The sequence below is a fragment of the Felis catus genome, chromosome A2 (genome assembly GCF_018350175.1).
Source record: "Felis catus isolate Fca126 chromosome A2, F.catus_Fca126_mat1.0, whole genome shotgun sequence".
NCBI lineage: Eukaryota > Metazoa > Chordata > Mammalia > Carnivora > Felidae > Felis > Felis catus.
Window position 1 is genome coordinate 13,847,761 of NC_058369.1, and position 17,501 is coordinate 13,865,261.

The 17,501-nt window shown below is 51.4% G+C and overlaps 2 protein-coding genes and 1 long non-coding RNA gene across 7 annotated transcripts; 2 read left to right on the forward strand and 1 right to left on the reverse strand.

The window, feature by feature from the left end:
- The first annotated feature begins 5,107 nt into the window (after nt 1–5,107).
- KXD1 (KxDL motif containing 1) lies at nt 5,108–12,951 on the forward strand. 2 transcript variants are annotated; one of them, XM_003982082.6, is made up of 5 exons: nt 5,108–5,264; nt 7,812–7,933; nt 8,886–9,038; nt 10,626–10,672; nt 11,612–12,951. In XM_003982082.6, the coding sequence occupies exons 2-5, from the start codon at nt 7,833–7,835 to the stop codon at nt 11,839–11,841; spliced, it is 531 nt and encodes a 176-aa protein (XP_003982131.1). In that variant the 5' UTR covers nt 5,108–5,264; nt 7,812–7,832; the 3' UTR covers nt 11,842–12,951. The 2 variants fall into 2 exon arrangements, with proteins under 2 accessions (XP_003982131.1, XP_044904558.1); XM_045048623.1 differs by lacking the exon at nt 5,108–5,264 and adding an exon at nt 5,609–5,935.
- On the reverse strand, nt 9,206–13,591 carry LOC102901101. The gene is made up of 3 exons (XR_439686.4): nt 13,450–13,591; nt 12,783–12,967; nt 9,206–9,388 (listed from the first exon to the last, which is right to left on the reverse strand). It is a non-coding gene; the product is annotated as an uncharacterized LOC102901101 (long non-coding RNA).
- A 7-nt stretch (nt 13,592–13,598) lies between these two features.
- UBA52 (ubiquitin A-52 residue ribosomal protein fusion product 1) lies at nt 13,599–16,880 on the forward strand. Of its 4 annotated transcripts, none has more exons than XM_011290464.3 (5): nt 13,599–13,736; nt 14,822–14,932; nt 15,204–15,290; nt 16,485–16,587; nt 16,684–16,880. In XM_011290464.3, exons 2-5 carry the CDS (start codon nt 14,830–14,832, stop codon nt 16,775–16,777), a joined length of 387 nt encoding a protein of 128 aa, XP_011288766.1. In that variant the 5' UTR covers nt 13,599–13,736; nt 14,822–14,829; the 3' UTR covers nt 16,778–16,880.
- The last annotated feature ends 621 nt before the right edge of the window (nt 16,881–17,501 follow it).

A 17,501-nucleotide genomic window follows, 5' to 3' on the forward strand; every position in this document is an offset into this window, starting at 1 on the left:
TCCGGCTCTGTGTTGATGGCTCAGAGCCTGGAACCTGCTTTGGATTCTGTGTCTCCCTCTCTGCCCCTCCCCCGCTCACACTCTGTTTCTGTTTCTCTCTTAAAAATAAACATTAAAAAAATTTTTTTTTTAATAAATAAACAACGAGGGGTGCCTGGGTGACTCAGTGAGTTAATCAACCAACTCTTGATTTCCACTCAGGTCATAATCTCACGGTTCATGACATCGAGCCCCACATCAGGCTCTGCGCTAACAGTGTGAAGTCTGCTAGGGATTCTCTCTCTCCCTCTCTCTCTCTCTGCCCCTCTCCTGTGAGCACACACTCTGTCTCAAATTTTAAAAAACACAGAGGCGCCTGGGTGGCTCAGTCGGTTAGGCATCCGACTTCGGCTCAGGTCATGATCTCGCGGTCCATGAGTTCGAGCCCCGCGTCGGGCTCTGTGCTGACAGCTCAGAGCCTGGAGCCTGTTTCGGATTCTGTGTCTCCCTCTCTCTCTGACCCTCCTCCGTTCATGCTCTGTCTCTCCCTGTCTCAAAAATAAATAAACGTTATAAAAAAAAAAACACAATGAGACTAATGAATAAACAGCTAAGTTAAATATAAACTGAGAACAGCAACTGATACAATAACAATAATAATGGCTGACAGCACAGGTGAAGGCAAACACTTTACATGTATTTAATCCTCACATCAGCCTTATGAGACAAATACATACCCTGATATTTGGAGGCCGTGTCATGTACTGCATCATGTTGCAATGTCAGTTTCCTGGTGAACTGGACTTTTTATTGTTATGATGTGCCCCTCTTTATCTCAATGCTTCTTGCCTTAGAGTGGGCTTTGTCTGATATTAAGATGGCACGCTTGTTCTCTTTTGGTTCACTTTTAATTTTTGTTTGTTTGTTTAAAGTAGGCTTCACACCCAGCGTGGAGCTCAATGCGAGGCTTGAACTCATGACCCTGAGATCAAGACCTAAGCTGACATCAGTAGTCGGACTCTTAACTGACTAAGGCACCTGGGTGCCTCCAGCTCTTTTTTTTTTTTTTTAAGGTTATTTATTTATTTTGAGAGAGAGAGAGAAGTGGGAGGGTAGGGACAGAGAGAGAGGAAGAGAGAGAGAGAGAGAGAGAGAGAGAGAGAAACCCAAACAGTCTCCATGCTGTCAGCACAGAGACCGATGCAGGGCTTGATCTCAAGAACTGTGAGATTGTGACCTGAGCAGAGATCAAGAGTCAGATGCTTAACTGATTGAGCCACCCAGAGCCCCTCTTTTTTTTTTTTTTATTGGCTCATTAAAAATTTTTTTTAATGTTTATTTATTTTTGAGAGAGAGACAGAGCACAAGCAGGGGAGGGGCAGAGAAAGAGAGGGAGACACAGAGCCCAATGCAGGGCTCGAACCCACGAACCCTGAGATCATGACCTGAGCCTGAAGTCAGACACTTAACCAACTGAGCCACCCAGGCACTCCATTGGCTCAGTTTTTAAATGCTCCATCCTTTTGCAACCTTTACCTTTCACCTTTCTGTATCCTTATGTTGTACATGTGTCTCTTATAAGCAGCACAGAATCGGGTTTAGAATTGGGTTTTGATCTAGTCTGCCTGTCTTTGTCTTTTAACTGGGGCATTTGGCCTATTTACATTCAATGTAATTACAGACCTTTTTGGACTTAAATTTGACTTCCTGTGTGTTTTCTCTCTGACCCACCTGCTCTGTGCTCCTTTTCTCTTTCCTTTGTGGCCTTTCTTAGGATTGGATGCATGTTTTTTTGGTAAGACTATCTTCGTCTTACAGATGGGGAAACTGAGGCACAGAGACAGTAATTACCTTGTTCAAGGTCACAGGGATGAAAAACAATATAGGCCAGGTCTCTTCCCCTGTTGAGTTTCTCTTCCACCTCTGGAGCTGGATATTGCACAATGATGCAAGTAAGTATCTAATTGCAGCTGTGATGAGCACGAAGTAGGAAATAAAACTAAAAAAGTGGCAGAGAGACGCTTCCAGTCCCTAGACTGTGGCGTCCCCTCAACAATGTCCCCATCACTGGATTGACTGTTCTCATCACTTTTCACCCTCTCCCTTGGACACACACAGGGGTTAAATATTTTCTTGTCTCTGATCCACTGTGCCCCAAACATTTGGGGCCAACCAAGTCCCTTTGAGCCTTGACTTGTAGCTTCTACCCCTGCCAGTACCCTCATAAAGGTTTCCTGGCTTCCAACAGAGCCCAAGGTACCCATTAAAAAGGTTGGTTTCTCCAGCCTGGGCCTTTTCTGCTGCAGCCTGCAGACAGAGCCATGGTTCTCAGCATCCCCAACCCAGGCTCTTCTCTTAGTACTGGTTGCTGCCTGGCTCACAGAACTCCACAGTTCTTACAGAAATCAAATCTACACTCTGTGATTCTCTCAGCCCTGAACGATTGTCAACACCTAGAAAACTCCTAATCCTATCTCAAAACCCCATCCAGATGTACCTGCTTCCTCGCCCCCGAATGAGTCCTCATACCGCACTCTTCAGGTTCCTCCAAGTTTAAGTCTCTCCTCTCTATAGTCCTGCATTATTCTCCTTGGTATTGGCATTGTCTGTGTCAGATACTGTCTCCTTTCATCCTCCAGGGCTAGGCAGGGATTGAATACTCTCTGGATCTCCAGAATATGGGCCACACCCAGAGGAAGCGCCTAGAGGGTTTACTGAACAATTTTTAAAACTGCTGAACTAAATATATAAGAATCCTGATCCTCATTAACTTTTCAGGGAATGAAGGCAGCAGAATGTGGGAGTAAAAAGTTTGCCGTCAGTTTACTGAGGGCTTATAGTGGGCCCAGCCTTATTGTAAGGAAGTAATCTGTATGATTTTACAAGGTTAAGCCATTTGCCCAAGTCCGCTCAGCTAGGATGTGACAGAGCTGGAATTAGAACTCAGATATGTCCAAATTCAGGGCTCTAAAAGAGTCCTTTATGTGCCCAAAGGCATGTATGTATCTTCCAAGGTTTCAACAACCTTAAGAGGCAGATGCTATGATCACTCACAGTTAACAAACTGAGACCTAGAAAAATTAGATCTATAATGTGTAACAATACACATAAGACTTCAGTAATTAGCGATAATTAATTGCTAACATTTATTGAGCCAGTACTATTTGCCCTGTTTTGTTCATGCATTTAACTTGAATTATCTCACTTAAAGTGCATCTTTGTATCAGTGTGAGTGAATTCATGGTTTTCAGTATATTAAAAAGGAGACAGATATAGAAGGAAATATAAATGTATATGCATTGGTTAGCATATATATCTCCTAACTCTTATTGCTGAGGGGGTCTTTGAGCAATGATACTCCAATAGCAGTGAACACACACCTAGCACCCAGATCTTGGTTTCTCAATACCATTCTCCAAGAAAAGGAACCAGGATCCCTAGAGAAATGGCATGGAACATCTTGTACTAAAGTAAGGAAGTGCTCAGAGAAAGATGGGAGACATTAAAAGAACATAGAAGTTACAAAGGAGCAGCAAAGTAAATAATAGAAATTAATTATAGGGGCACCTGGCTGGCTCAGTCAGTAGAGCATGTGACTCTTGATTTCAGGGTCATGAGTTCAAGTCCCACATTGGGTGTGTGCCTACTTAAAAAAAAAAGAAAGAAAAAAGAAATTAATTGTAACCCACAGAATAGAATACATAGTCATGAGTTCATGGTGATATAAATACATGAATAAATGGGGGTGCCTGGTTGGCTCAGTTGGTGGAGCATGTGACTCTTGAGCTTGGGGTTGTAAGTTCAAGCCCTGTGTTGGGTGTGGAGATTACTTAAAAATAAAATCTTTAAAAAAAAATTTTTTTTAAACATTTATTCATTTTAGAGAGAGCCTGAGCAGGGGGAGGGGCAGAGAGAGAGGAAGACACAGAATTTGAAGCAGGCTCCAGGCTCTGAGCTGTCAGCACATAGCCTGATGCTAGGCTCGAACTCATGAGCCCTGAGATCATAACCTGAGCTGAAGTCGGACACAACCTAGTGAGCAACCCAGGCGCCCCTAAAATCTTTTTTTTTTTTTTTTTAAAGTTTAGTTATTTACCTTGAGAGAGAAAGAAGGCAGAGAGAGGAGAGAGAGAATCCCAAGCAGGCTGTGCACTGTCAGGGCAGAGCCCTATGCAGGGATTGAACTCACCAACTGCAAGATCATGACCTGAGCTGAAGTCAAGAGTCAGATGCCTAACCAACTGAGCCACCCAGGCGCCGCCCCCCCCAATAATAAATATATAAATACTTGAATAAGTGCATAACTAGTGAAGAATGGACAGTTCTTGTTTACAATAGAATTCCAAATAATGATTAAACTAGTAAGTAGAAAATAACCATAGTAATTGTTGCTGGCAAGGGCCATGGATGGGTGCAAAAACTAGTGGGTGAAAATATATTTTAAAAAAAAAAGCGTTAGGGTATTTGCGCTATGTATCTCCCCGTAAGATACTTATTGCAAAGAGAAAAATGGTAACTTAACAGTTAAGAAACTGACAGACATTGCTTAAGCAAGTAAGCAAAGTCAACATCACCAGTAGTGAGACACGTCAATATCCTGTGACGCCAGACATGACGCATCGAGACGGCTATAACATCGCTTCTGCGGGAATCCTGCCCAAAGTGAGAAACTTCAGTCTAATTATGAGGAAATATTGGACAAACCCATATTGATGAGTAGTCTGGAAAACCAGCACTCTTCAAAAATACTAAGGTCATAAATGATTAGGAAAGACTGAGGAACTGTCCCAGAGTGGACACTAAGGAGATACACTTAAACATAATGTGGGATCCTGGACCAGAAAAAGGTCACCAAAAGCAGAGCAGGGATTTTTGAACTGGATGAATCTGATTTCCCACCTAGGAAGCAGGATGCCTGGGTCTGGGTCAACTACAGGCCACTTGAGCATCGCATGACTTTGAGGGAGTCCCTGCCGCTCAACTTCGGTCTCAACATCTACAAAGTAGGACGCCTTTTAGACACCCCCAACCCCTTCCGGCTGCTGGGCATCTCGGGCCTTGGAAACTACGCAGGCGTCAGAGGGACGGCTTGATTGGCTATTCGTTGTGACGCACTTGCTAACTGTAGCAGCGCCTAAGCCCCACCCCTTCCTGCCGCGACTCCTAGCACGCATATCGGCTCCGGGCACGTCGCCTATACGCGCGGTTGCACGCGTGTTGCGTGGTGACGTCGTGGCGGCACGGGCGCCATCCCGGAAGCGCGAGCAAGGCCGCCAGATGTGCAGGTGCTGCTGCCACCGACGCCGGGGCCGAGTTCGGGGTGGGGCTGGGAATGCCGGGGCCGCTGGGGAGCCGGGCCGGGTCGGGCGCGGCCCCCGGGCTGTTGCGGGGTGGGGCGCGCCGCTGGCCACATCTGGGCACTCCCCCTGCCTACAGGCCTCAGTTTCCCCGTCCGCGCAATGTGTGCGCCGGCGGCGCCACGGGCCGATTCCGGAGCCAGGGCGCCGGAGCCGGGGCTGCTTGTGTTCAGTCTGCAGTGTCACCCGGAACCGGGCGTTGCAGTCTTTGGGCCTCAGTTTCCCCGCTTTGCAGGGGCGGGGCGTGAGGGGACAGGCGAGTCCCGCCTCTCTCGCGGGTTTTGCTAAGCTTGGGCCGCCAAATTAAATTCTGGTAAATACTGGGTGGAATCGTGGCTCCTCCGCCTTGCCGTGTGACCTTGGGTAACTGAGCCAACCCCTGTGAGCCTTAGTTGCCCTTGGAGATGATAGTGTTTGCTTCATAGGGATGATTGGGGATAAAGTGAAGTGCTGTACAAGTGTTGGCTCCTGTTCTTGGAAGGACCAGGGAGCCCCTTGCTACAATGCTGATTTCCTGGCCCCGCCCTAGGACTTCATACTCCCCACGGAGAAGCAGCCTGCTCCGAACCCAGCTCGTTATCACCATCACAGACAGCGCTGTGAGATTCTGATTCTTTATTACTCCCATTGTCTGGATGAGAAAACTCAGGGAGGTGCGGTGACCCTCCCAAGGTCACACAGCCTCCTTTTCTGCGTATTTCCCTCATAAGTAATATTTGGAGCAGAGACCAGAGCCCGTGCTAGGTCATTTCTACTCTGTTTGTGGGCCAGACTAGCTGTTAGGGAAGTTTTCCCGAGGCAGGGGAGCGTGCCTTGAATCAGCCCTCACATCTGGGAGCCAGAGACTGGAAAGAGCCCCTTGAAGCAGAACCGTTTTACACAGGTCCAAATCTTGTGCCCTGCCAAGCACTAGCTGTGGGCTTCCTGCCACACGACTCTGCCCTTTGGGCCCAAGTGTCCTCATTATACATGATAATGCTTCTTTGGAAACGTGGATAGTGGATACTGTGGGTGTTGGTACCTGGCACATAGTAGGAATTCAATAAACCTAGTGATTATCTGGTGTGTGGGGGGGGGCGGATTTCACCAGGTGTGGCAGCGTATTTCCAGAAGGCATGTAGGGGCTGCAAATAGATAAGTCTTGACCTCCATGGTGTTTGAGGGAAGAAAAGTATTAGCTGTTAACATTTGTAAATGAGGTCATTTCACACACACAATAAAAGTCCACATTTCTGAGGTTTTTTGTTTTTTTGTTTTTTTTTCCTGGAAAAATTCAGAAGTCTGGTAGTAGTCAGTTACTGTAAGAAGCCGCTGTCCTGGCAGAGGTGGATACTGAACATCCGTTCAGATTCACACTCGTGGGTCCTGCAGACTGGGCATTTGAATTGTGACTCGGGTTTACTGAGTATGTGACAATGGTCCAGTTTCTCAGTTTCTGAGTCTATGTTTTCCTAATGTGTAAGTAAGGGTAACAGTTCCCGGTGTATAAAGTTAGTGCATTGGTTAGCATACAGTAAGTGCTCAATAAAGAGGAGAGTGGATTAAGGGCTCTGAAAGCCCTTTGTGATTCTGCATGTGAATCTCAACCAATTGCAAATGGGCCTTTCTGTCAGCAGTTAAATACGTGGACCCCAGAGTCAAGCTATGTCAAGATTCTGGGTTTTACCTGACACCCCCGCCCCTGAGGGTGAGTGCCGAACCTGTGGCCCTTCCTGCCCTGGCAGGGTCCAGGAGGCCCCCCACCTGCCATGATGGTCATCTACCTAGCCACACAGCCATCTGGGTTGCTGGGGCCCGTAGCCTGGCTGAAATTCTTGGCTTTAATTTGCTAATAAAACCCTAGAGTCAGAGCGGAGTTTGAAAGCCTCTGGTTCCCTCCACCAAGCTAAGTTCTGGTGACCCCTTGCTGTGAACCGGTTTCTGGGCTGGGCTCTGGAGGCCTTTGCTCTCTTGAAGCCGACGTTGCTTTGGTAGCGACGGACAAAAAAGTCAAATGATTACTGAGATAATTTCAGGAAGAGATGAGTCGTTGAATAAAATAAGGCGAAGTGCTTATAAAAGTGATCAGAGTCGAGAGGAGGGGCAGTCATCACAGGAGAAAAGATACTGGAGGTGGTGATGATTTGAGGGGGCAGTCATGTATGTGAGGACGGCAGGTGCAAAAGCCCTATGGTGGGATGAGCAAAGTTGGGGGGATGTAGGAAGAGGCTGGCAAATCTATGCAGGTGGAAGGTGGCCGTGGCCTTGGGCACGTGGAGAGTGGGGGCCACAGAGGTCGATGGGTGATGGGATTCTGATGTGCTTGGGTGCAGTTTACAAATATGTCCTCCCAACACCGCTGGATTCTCAGGATGACAAAGCTGAGGCTCAGGTGGCATGACCAACTCATGGCCCGTGTTCCCAGCCCCTCCTTTCTGTCCCAGCAACCCCACTGCCTAGTGCGGACTGAAGACTCTTTCGCCTTGCCTGTTTTAGGCAGCGGAGGAGGAGGAAGAGATGGACCCCCCGGACTCGGCCTCGAGGGTCTTCTGCAGCCGCATCCTAAGCATGGTGAATACAGACGACGTCAATGCTATCATCCTGGCTCAGAAGAACATGTGAGTGGTAGCCAAGGGCTGTGGGCCCCAGGCGTGGGAAGGAATCCACTCGCTGGCCAGCATTCTTGCCCTGTCTGCCCTTACCCTGGGCCCACACTGGTGATAAAATGAAGGAAATGAGCAAATCTGCCGGCTGGCTCCAAAGTAAATTCCTTCCTGGCCTGGAGGCGAGGCCTTGGCACAGGAAGCAGGGCTTTGGGATGGTTTCGCAGCTGTGGGTGGCTTGGCAGGGGCTGTAGCAGCTCCTATCCCAAGGCCCGGGGTGGGCTGTTGGGGGAATAGGAAGGGGCTGCGGGAGGGGATTTAAGGAAGCCAGTGAGCTGATCTCCTGTTGGGAATCTAGTCTCTCACAGCCCAGGCTGTCTCTGCAGAGGACCTGTGGCCTTTTGGAGGGGCTGTCAACACCTTTGCCCTCCTTAAGGGCTTGGCACTGTGACCACTGTGACCGATTCCAGCCTGCTCTGTGGGGAAGAGAGGCTTACACAATCTTGGGATGGAAGCACAGCCTCCTGTGGCTTTATTTTTGTGTATTTAAGCCAATTTATGACACAGCAGCGACCTGATACCCTTCCATTTCTCTCCACCTGTGACAGGGGTACTGGGTTTGTCTGGGTCAGATTTAGGCCTGGCCTGGTGAACTCCCAGAATGAGGGGAGACAAAACCAGACACACACCATGGCCCCATGGTGTCAGGGCTGGGCCAGGGGAATAACCTGGGTCTAGGAACTCAGGGGAGTCAGAGTCTGCTTGAGGGAGGGTTTATACATGAGAAGGATGTACTTGGGTAGGGTTTTGAAGGTTGAGTAGGAGTTCGCTAGATGGCTCAAACAGCAGGTAGAGTTCTACATGGCAAGGAAACAACACGTGCAAAGGTCATGAAGCAGGAAAGGGCCTAGCACGATCAGTTTGTAGGGCATGGTTTGCAGGGCTGGTGCCTTCTCTTTGCTGCCAGGCTGGACCGCTTTGAGAAGACCAATGAGATGCTGTTGAATTTCAACAACCTGTCAAGCGCCCGCCTGCAGCAAATGAGCGAGCGCTTCCTGCACCACACAAGGACCCTGGTGGAGATGAAGCGGGACCTGGACAGCATCTTCCGCAGGATCAGGTGGGTCCCCAGCCTCTCTAGCTTCTGCCTCCCCCTCAGGTTTCTCCCCTCTTCGATGAGGATCATCCACTCTGCAAAACAGAGATTCTGCTAATTTGTTCTTTGAGGCTTCATCGCTCGCTTAGCGTCTGAGAAGATCTGAAGTTTGGGATAAAAAAATCTTGAAGTTTCTGGATTTAGATTTTATTTATCTTTCAATAACTGCAACGTAGTACCAGATGCGGGATGCAAAAGGCAGGCAAGTGCAGACAGCGAAAGGCAAGTCTCTGGTCCTCCAGCCCCCGGCCCAGGTCTTCTCTCAAAAGGCATCTGAGATTGCCAGTTTTGGTGGGTCTTTTCTGAGCTGTTTTCTGTGAGGACAGGGAAGAATGACGTTCAGGTCCCTAAGCACGTAGAATGCTCAGCGCAGCACCCAGAGCCTGCATCACTGTGGCCACATGCCTGGGCCTGGAACTAGCCAGAGCTGCAGCTGTATTTCCAGCTGACAGCACCACTTACTCTGTCCTGGGGGCAGCCCCACCCACTGGCAGACTCAGGAACAGAAGATCATGAGACAGGCCAATTAAATCCCATATAAAAACACATATTTTCTGAGGTGTCTCATCAGGCTGGTTGCCCAGGCGTGGTTTTGGGGGTGAGCAGGAACCCCAAGTGTTGGCATCTTTTGTGCATATCTGTATCACCCAGGAAGGGGATAGTTGTGTCTGCCCAGTTGCCTCATGGGTGGGGACCCAGCAACGGTGGTGCTTCTGGTGGGGACTGGGTCACCACAGTCAAGGATGAGACTCCACCCCCCGAAGACCCCTTTGTTATTCTTTGTAAAGGTGACTTCATTACTTTTTTTTTTTTTTTTAATGCTTATTTATTTTTGACAGACAGAGCATGAGCGGGGGAGGGGCAGAGAGAGAAAGGGAGGCACAGAATCCGAAGCAGGCTCCAGGCTCTGAGCTGTCAGCACAGAGCCCCATGCGGGGCTCGAACCCACGAACCGTGAGATCATGACCTGAGCCGAAGCTGGGCTGTCAACCGACTGAGCCACCCAGGCGCCCCGGTGACTTCATTACTTTAGGAAGAAGGGAAAAACAGCTGATTAAAAATGAAGGAGGCGTTTCTCTGTGAACGTCAGTTCCATGTATGCAAGTACTCAGTGTCTGGGGTGTGCATAATCACTCCTGGCCCCCACACAGACACTGTCATCCTAGTGGTGGGGGACAGGATGGGGCAAGTCACCCAGAGGAGCGACAGCTGAGGAAGGGGTGAGGAAGCCTCCTGGAGGGTTATCTGGGCAGGGAAGGATTAGACCTAAGAAAGGCATTGCAGATAGAGGGCCTAGCCAGACCCAGCACGGAGGACACGCACAAGCTCTTGACAGCTGAGCAGCTGCCATCTATCCTGGGGCTGGGAGGTCCGCAGGGCTGAGCACATGGGCCTCCTTCCAGCCCAGGAGCAGAGTGACAAGCAGTAAAGGGTTGGGGGGAGTTCCCATCCCCCACCCACCTGGAACTGCAGCAAGGGTTCCTGGCGTGCACCAGGCCCAGCCTGTCTGCTTGGCAGGTTCAGCCCTGTATGCCTTCCCTTCCCCTGCAGGACGCTGAAAGGGAAGCTGGCCAGGCAGCACCCGGAGGCCTTCAGCCGTAAGTGTCACCCAGGGCTCCTGTGCCCCACGTCTGGCCTCTGCACCCACGGATGCCAGCACCCTCGCCCCAGGTCTGGCTTCTGGAAGGTCACCTCAGGGGCTGACACTGAGCCCAGGTCCTGGTGGGCTGTAGATCTAGAGAGACTTGGAGCAGGGGGCAGGGGCATGGGTGCTTGGCTGGTCTTGGCAATCTGTAGGGCAGGTGCTGGGACTAGGATCCCCTCCCTGGGGGAGGTTACACAGGGGAATGTGGATAAGAACAATGACAGTCCTTGCCCAAGTGGATGTAGTGTAGCTCTATGAGCTAGGCTCTTACCTGCAACCACCCATGAGAGTGGGGGCTGTGAGTATCCCATTTCATACAGGGGGAAACTGTAGCCCTAAGGAGCAGTGACTTCTCAGAGGAAGTGCAGCACCCCCTATGCTGACTCTCAGTTTACCCCCTCTGCCAAACGGGCCAACATCTCCCTACCTCAGGGCTGCTAACAACCATAGGCACAAAGGCAGTGCTGTCGGGTACCTGATTGCCTTAGTCAGTAGAGCATGCGGCTCTTGATCTTGGGGTTTGAATTCAAGCCCCCTGTTGAATGTAGTGCTTGCTTCAAAAACAACAAAAACCAAACAAGGCAATGCTATCATCAGGCCTGCTTTGTTTATAGAGCAGAATGCTCAAGGGTAGTGAGAGGCTTGGCCCTGGCAACACAGGAGGGCAGAGCTAGGCTCAGGCCTGTGTTGGCCTGACTCCCGAGAACCTGGGTCCTTATACCCTGAAGGGAAACCTCTCCTCTGCCTGGGCCTCAGTTTCCTCCTCTGTAAAATGGGCCAAGTTAGGCCCCACGGGGTGGCAGGGGAGCTGTTAGGGGTCATAGGCCCAGTGAATCCCTCATCACGGTGCCCGCCACAGTGACTAAGCCAACTCCTGGCCTCCTTCCCCCAGACATCCCAGAAGCATCCCTCCTGGAGGACGAGGATGAAGATCCCATACCACCCAGCACCACGACCACCATTGCCACCTCAGAACAGAGCACGGGCTCATGTGACACCAGCCCTGACACTGTCTCACCCTCCCTCAGTCCTGGCTTCGAGGACCTTTCCCATGTCCGGTCCAGCTCTCCTGCCATCAATGGCCGCAGCCAGACGGACGATGAGGAGACACCGGGGGAGTAACCCTACTCGCTGGCGCCCCGAGGGGTCTCAGGGAAGTGGCAGCTCTCCCCAGGTGTCTGAGGTGGCAGTACGTAGCCCTGCCCGGAGATCAACAGCTTTGCCACCCTGTTCTGTCACCCAGGGCTCCTGGGGGACAAGACTCCCTCCAGGGGTGTGGAGTTCCTGGGGGGGTCTATCATTCCCAATTCCTCCTCACTGAGAACATCTGTCTTCTGCAGACCCCTCTGCCAGGCCAGGGGATGACCAGCTCAGCTGGAGTTATGGGCTGGGCATAAGGGAGCTTTTCCAGAGCCAGGCTTGAGGTCTGCTCTAAACATTTAAAGGCTCCCAGACACCAGAGCCAGAAGGCCCCTGCCCCGATGCCCTGGTCAAGACCACCTCAAAGTGGATCAGCACTGTCATGTCTCAGTTCACCCCAACCCATCCCTGCACCTACTAATTCTGGTTTCCCTGCCCTTTCCTCCAACAAAAGTATTGAATGCTGTCTCCAGTTGGTATGTCAAGGAGGCTTCTGAGACAGTTGTAGGAGGCTCAAGATGGAGGCGGGCCGTTCAGCTGCAAGCCTGATGAGGTCTGTGTTTCTCTGGCCAGAGGTGTGAACCCTCAGGGCCCAGCAGGCCCCTCCCAGGACCTCCATGGAGCAAGCTGAGCCACCTTGGAAAACAGAGTTAAACGGAATATTTTTGTACCCGATGTTTACAGATGCTGTTGGGAAGTTATCAATAAAAAGACTCTGTTACTAAAAAGGGAAGGGTGTACTTAGCGGTGGCTTCCTTCCATCCTTGGGCCCAGGATGCCATAAGGGGGATAAGTGCAGGACGTGAGACAGGAGGGGCATATGGACGGCCAGGCACCACTGAGGTAGAGACGTGGCTGCTCTTGGTGGCAGTGTCCAGTGGTAGCAACCGTAATAACCCAAGTTCCTATCACTATGTACTCACACGTGCCGGTTCCCTTCTCTCTGAGTAACTTCTCCAGATCGGTCTCAGGATGGACTCCTCAGGGAGGCAGGCCGGGTCCCTTTCCCCATTAGACACTGTGTAGAGTTCCCTGTAGAGTTCTTTTAAGCACTTAAAAATTACGTTATTAAAGACATCTTCCTAGATCCAAGAGTGTGTGCTTTTGCCTGTTAATAGGGGGCGCTGGTAAGTGTTCAAGGAAATAAAGAGGAACCCTGCCAAACCTACACGTAACTTCTCAGTCCTCACCCTTCCCGTTCCTGGCACTGTTTAGCCATCCACGACTCCTTGGTCCTAACAGAAGTCCTCTTTGGCCCCAAACTGACCCTGGGTCGCAACCCATTTTGAGTGAGTGCATCAGCTTCACCTTCCCTCACTGCTGTGATAGGCGCCGCCTTGAAATTCCTCCAGGCACAGCGGCTAGAAAGTTTTCAAATATCTAACTCCTTGGTGATAGGTGGATCCCGAGGGTTCGGGCACGTCCCACCCCTGTGCCGCCTACCACCTTCCCGTCCTGAGCCCTGAGTCCCGGACCCGTTGACCCTCTGCTTAATTCCTTCGCTTTAGCACAAATTGTCTCCTCTACTCTTGTCAACAAGCATTCCCCGAGTGACCGTTACGTGCAGTTTTTAGCCAACTGAGAGACAACCTGGAAAGGTGAGGCCGTCCCCTCACGTGCCCTGGAGGACAGGGGAATGCACCCGGAAGCGGGTTGGTGACACTCGCCCACGGGGGCTGCGGCTTCGTTAGCCCGCACCCAATACGGCGGCGGGGCGGGGCCGGGGGTGGGGCACGATGCGCGGCGCGGATTGTGACGCAAGCGCGCAGCGTGCTCGGTGCGCAGGCGCTCTCGGCGGCAACTCGGCGGTTTCCGGTCCGTCGCCCTCTTTCTCTTCAACGAGGTTCCCGAGCGGTTTGGTGGCAGCGGCGTTGCGGGTTCGCTCCAGACCGGGGTCGGGCGGGAGGCTGTGGGAGGCCGCGGGCGTCCCGGTGGCGGAAGGGACAGCCCGGAACCCGTCCACGCGGGCCAGGTTCGGCAGGGCGGCCCGGTCGGCTAAGTTGGGCGCGTGGAGCCGAGGTTCCCAGCCGGGACTGGGCCCCGGGTGGCGAACGGGTCTTTGGGAGAGGAGCCTATGCGCCCCTCCGGCCCAAGCTATCCCAGGAGGCCTGGGGGCGTGGATGAACTTTCTGGGCAAGGGGGAGGGGGTACTAAGCGCAAGTTTTTTTGTGTTTGTTTGTTTGTTTGGTGTCCTACAATGCGCCAAACCTTTTGAAAATATTAAGTCCTTTTCCCCTCCCACAGGGTGATTCACTACTTGCCTTCTCTCATATATCTGTAAGGAGAGGGTGGTAGCATCCTCCTTACAAGGTTTTTTTTTTGGGGGGGGGGAGATGAAATATGTGTAAACAAGTACCTGACACGTGCTTGGCAGGCACTGTTTATGGGTTGGAGCAAAGGCAAGAAGTGTGGGCGAGTTTGGGTATAACTTAGAGGGAAGCCAGGGTGTCGGATGTCGGAGCTTGGAGTTGGAGAGAACTGCCACCGAGGAAAGTGTGTGGGAGGAGTGGCTGCCAAAAGGGGATTCCCATTCAGGTTGCTGGAAGGGCTGCTTGTGGAGCAAATGCGGCTTACAGAGGGGTAGGGAAGGGAGGGAGGATGGGACCTCCCGGCCACCCTCGAAGAAAATGTGCCTGACCAAATGGTGCCCCGGCTACGTACTTCTCATTCCGTCTTCAACGTTGCCAGAATTTCATTTGCTGGGCCCAAGGAGGATAACCACTATCTTTGCTCCCATGAAGCACACTTTGCCACAGGGGTCCAGGGGTAAGGTGCGGAAAGCACAATCCTTGATTATAGGATATTTGGGCTGTAGCCTCAGAGAGGTGGAAGGAAACAGGCGCTGGGATGGGCCTGTACTTGTGGTTGATACTGGCACGGGGGCTGGCCAGCCCCTGAGCTCAAGCTGCTCAGACCTGCGGTTCTTAACCTCTTCATCCTACTCCTCCCCACCCTCCAGCAGTCGCAGAGATGCAGATCTTTGTGAAGACCCTAACGGGCAAGACCATCACCCTCGAGGTTGAGCCCAGTGACACCATTGAGAATGTCAAAGCCAAAATCCAAGACAAGGAGGGTGAGTTGAGCGGAGTCCAGAGGTTCTGTTCAGCAGCAATCCCTCTCGGCCCAGAGGAGACACTGTCATGTGCAGGATGGGTGCTGGGCTCGTATAGACCTCAGCCTTGGCCAGTGCTTCCCTTGTGTGATCTTAAGAGGACAGCTTGTTCTCTCCACCTCAGTTTCTCCTTTGATAGGTTGGAGGCTATGCCAGAACACCCCTGCGGGGAGAAGGGAAGCTGCCAGCAATGTGCTTGCCAGAGTCTTAGTCTGAGCTTTCCTCTTCCCAGGCATCCCTCCTGACCAGCAGCGTCTGATTTTCGCGGGCAAACAGCTGGAAGACGGCCGCACTCTGTCAGACTACAATATCCAGAAAGGTACTGGGAGTTGAGTGGCTGGACAGAGGCCCGTGAGGCCTAGAACCAAGGAAGAGGCTTTGCAGGGATGAGGCTTTGATGGTCTCATTGGCAGCATTGGGGAGGGTGGGGGCAGGTGATCAGATGGGGCTAGAGGAGTCTTTTATAAAATAATGTTTTCACTGGGGGAAGCATCTCCTGGTCGCCAGTTATGTTTCCAAGTGTGGCAGTGGTTTCTCTTGTTCTTGCTCACCTTTTTTTCTTTAAAAGACTGTTTTGTTTAAAAATGTGCTAAGAGGGACACCAGTCTGGCTCAGTCAGTAGAGCACGCAACTCTTGATCTTTGGGTTGTGAGTTCAAACCCCACATCGAGTGTTGAGATTACTTAAAGATAACATTTTTTTTTTAACGTTTATATTGGAGAGAGAGACCGTGTGAGCAGGCAAAGGGCAGAGAGGGAGACATAGAATCTGAAGCAGGTTCCAGGCTCTGAGCTGTCCACACAGAGCCCAACATGGGGTTTGAACGCATGAACTGTGAGATCATGACCTGAGTCAAAGTCGGTTGCTTAACTGAGCCACCCAGGCACCCCAAAAATAAAATCTTTTTTTAAATTTTTTATTTTTTTATTTTTTATTTTCGAGAGACAGAGCGTGAGCAGGGGAGGGGCAGAGAGAGAGGGAGACACAGAATCAGAAGCAGGCTTCAGGCTCCGAGCTGTCAGCACAGAGACCGATGCGGGGCTTGAACCCACGAACCGTGAGATCATGACCTGGGCCAAAGTTGGACGCTTAACCGACTGAGCCACCCAGGCGCCCCCCCCCCCAAAAAATAAAATCTTTAAAAATATGTATAAAAATGTGACAAGAGAAATTTTGTCACTATCGTAAAGGAAATCCTTGTCACTTTCTGTAGCAACTAGGTTTAATTTCTCAGCAAAATGAAAGATCATCTTTACATCCCTCAGAAATTACCTTGTCTGTTGAGAAACCCAATGCACATTATGGTTAGCATATATTAGTCTCAGACTGCCCAAAGCCTGGGCTGGTGGGAAGTGAGATGGAGGTTGTGTGGGGCGGTCTGGGCCAGTATGTCCATCTACGTATAGCGTACCCAAGGGATTCTCATTTGAGGAAGTTCTGGAGGGCCCTACCCTGCACCTGAGGTGCTGGGGCCAGGCTTGGTCACTGTCTCTCTTTGACCTTCCTCTCCTAGAGTCCACCCTGCACTTGGTGCTTCGCCTGCGGGGTGGCATCATTGAGCCTTCCCTCCGCCAGCTGGCCCAGAAATACAACTGTGACAAGATGATCTGCCGCAAGTGAGTACTCTCAGGGGATGGCAGGGGGTGGCTAGCCCCGGTGGGGAGGGCTTGGGTTGGGGTGTGTCCTCACCAGCCTCTCTCATCCTTCTGCAGGTGTTACGCTCGCCTGCACCCCCGTGCAGTCAACTGCCGCAAGAAGAAGTGCGGCCACACCAACAACCTGCGCCCCAAGAAGAAGGTCAAATAAGGCCCCTCCACCGGCTCTTCTTTGCCTGCAGGACGGCCTCCTGCCCAAGCCCCAAGGCCCTGGGGCCTCAATAAAGTTTCCCTTTCATTGACTGGAGCAGTAACTGGTGTCTGCATGGCTGGTGTGTCCAAGGAGGAGCTGGCTGAGCTGTGGGCATCTCCCGGAGGGACTCCATCACTTGATTCTGCACAGCCCTCGAGAGTCCCGTGTCTTTGGGTTTTGATTGTCTCAGTTATAAAATGTGCCGTGGTCCCTGCCCTTCACATCTAACAGGGTTTTTCACAGCCACAGTGCACCCAGGTTTCAGTCTCGGCCCTCTGCCACATACCCTCATGAACCTGCCTGTCTGCATTTTGTCATCCTTAATGAAGACTCCCCCAACCCCCCCCAAGCCCAGGCTCTTGCCAGACTGCAGGTCAGCCATGTCACTGCCTGGGCCCTACTCAGACACTCGGATGACTTCATGCCTGTGCCCTGGAGGTGTCCAGGTGTGGGTGGGTAGACAAAAACTGCACCTAGTGTAAAACATGTTCTCCGTTGGCTGAATATGAGGAGCACCTGGGCCCACCTAAGCCCTCTAACCTCAGTCTTGGAGGGGCAGGCCTTGGTGTTTATAAAACTTGTGCTGATGCTCCTGAGAATCAGGTGAGCTTCGGAGTGCCCTGGACTGGTCCCGGTAAGGCCATGCTTTTATTTGTCTTGAGATGACTGGGGCTTTGTGTCA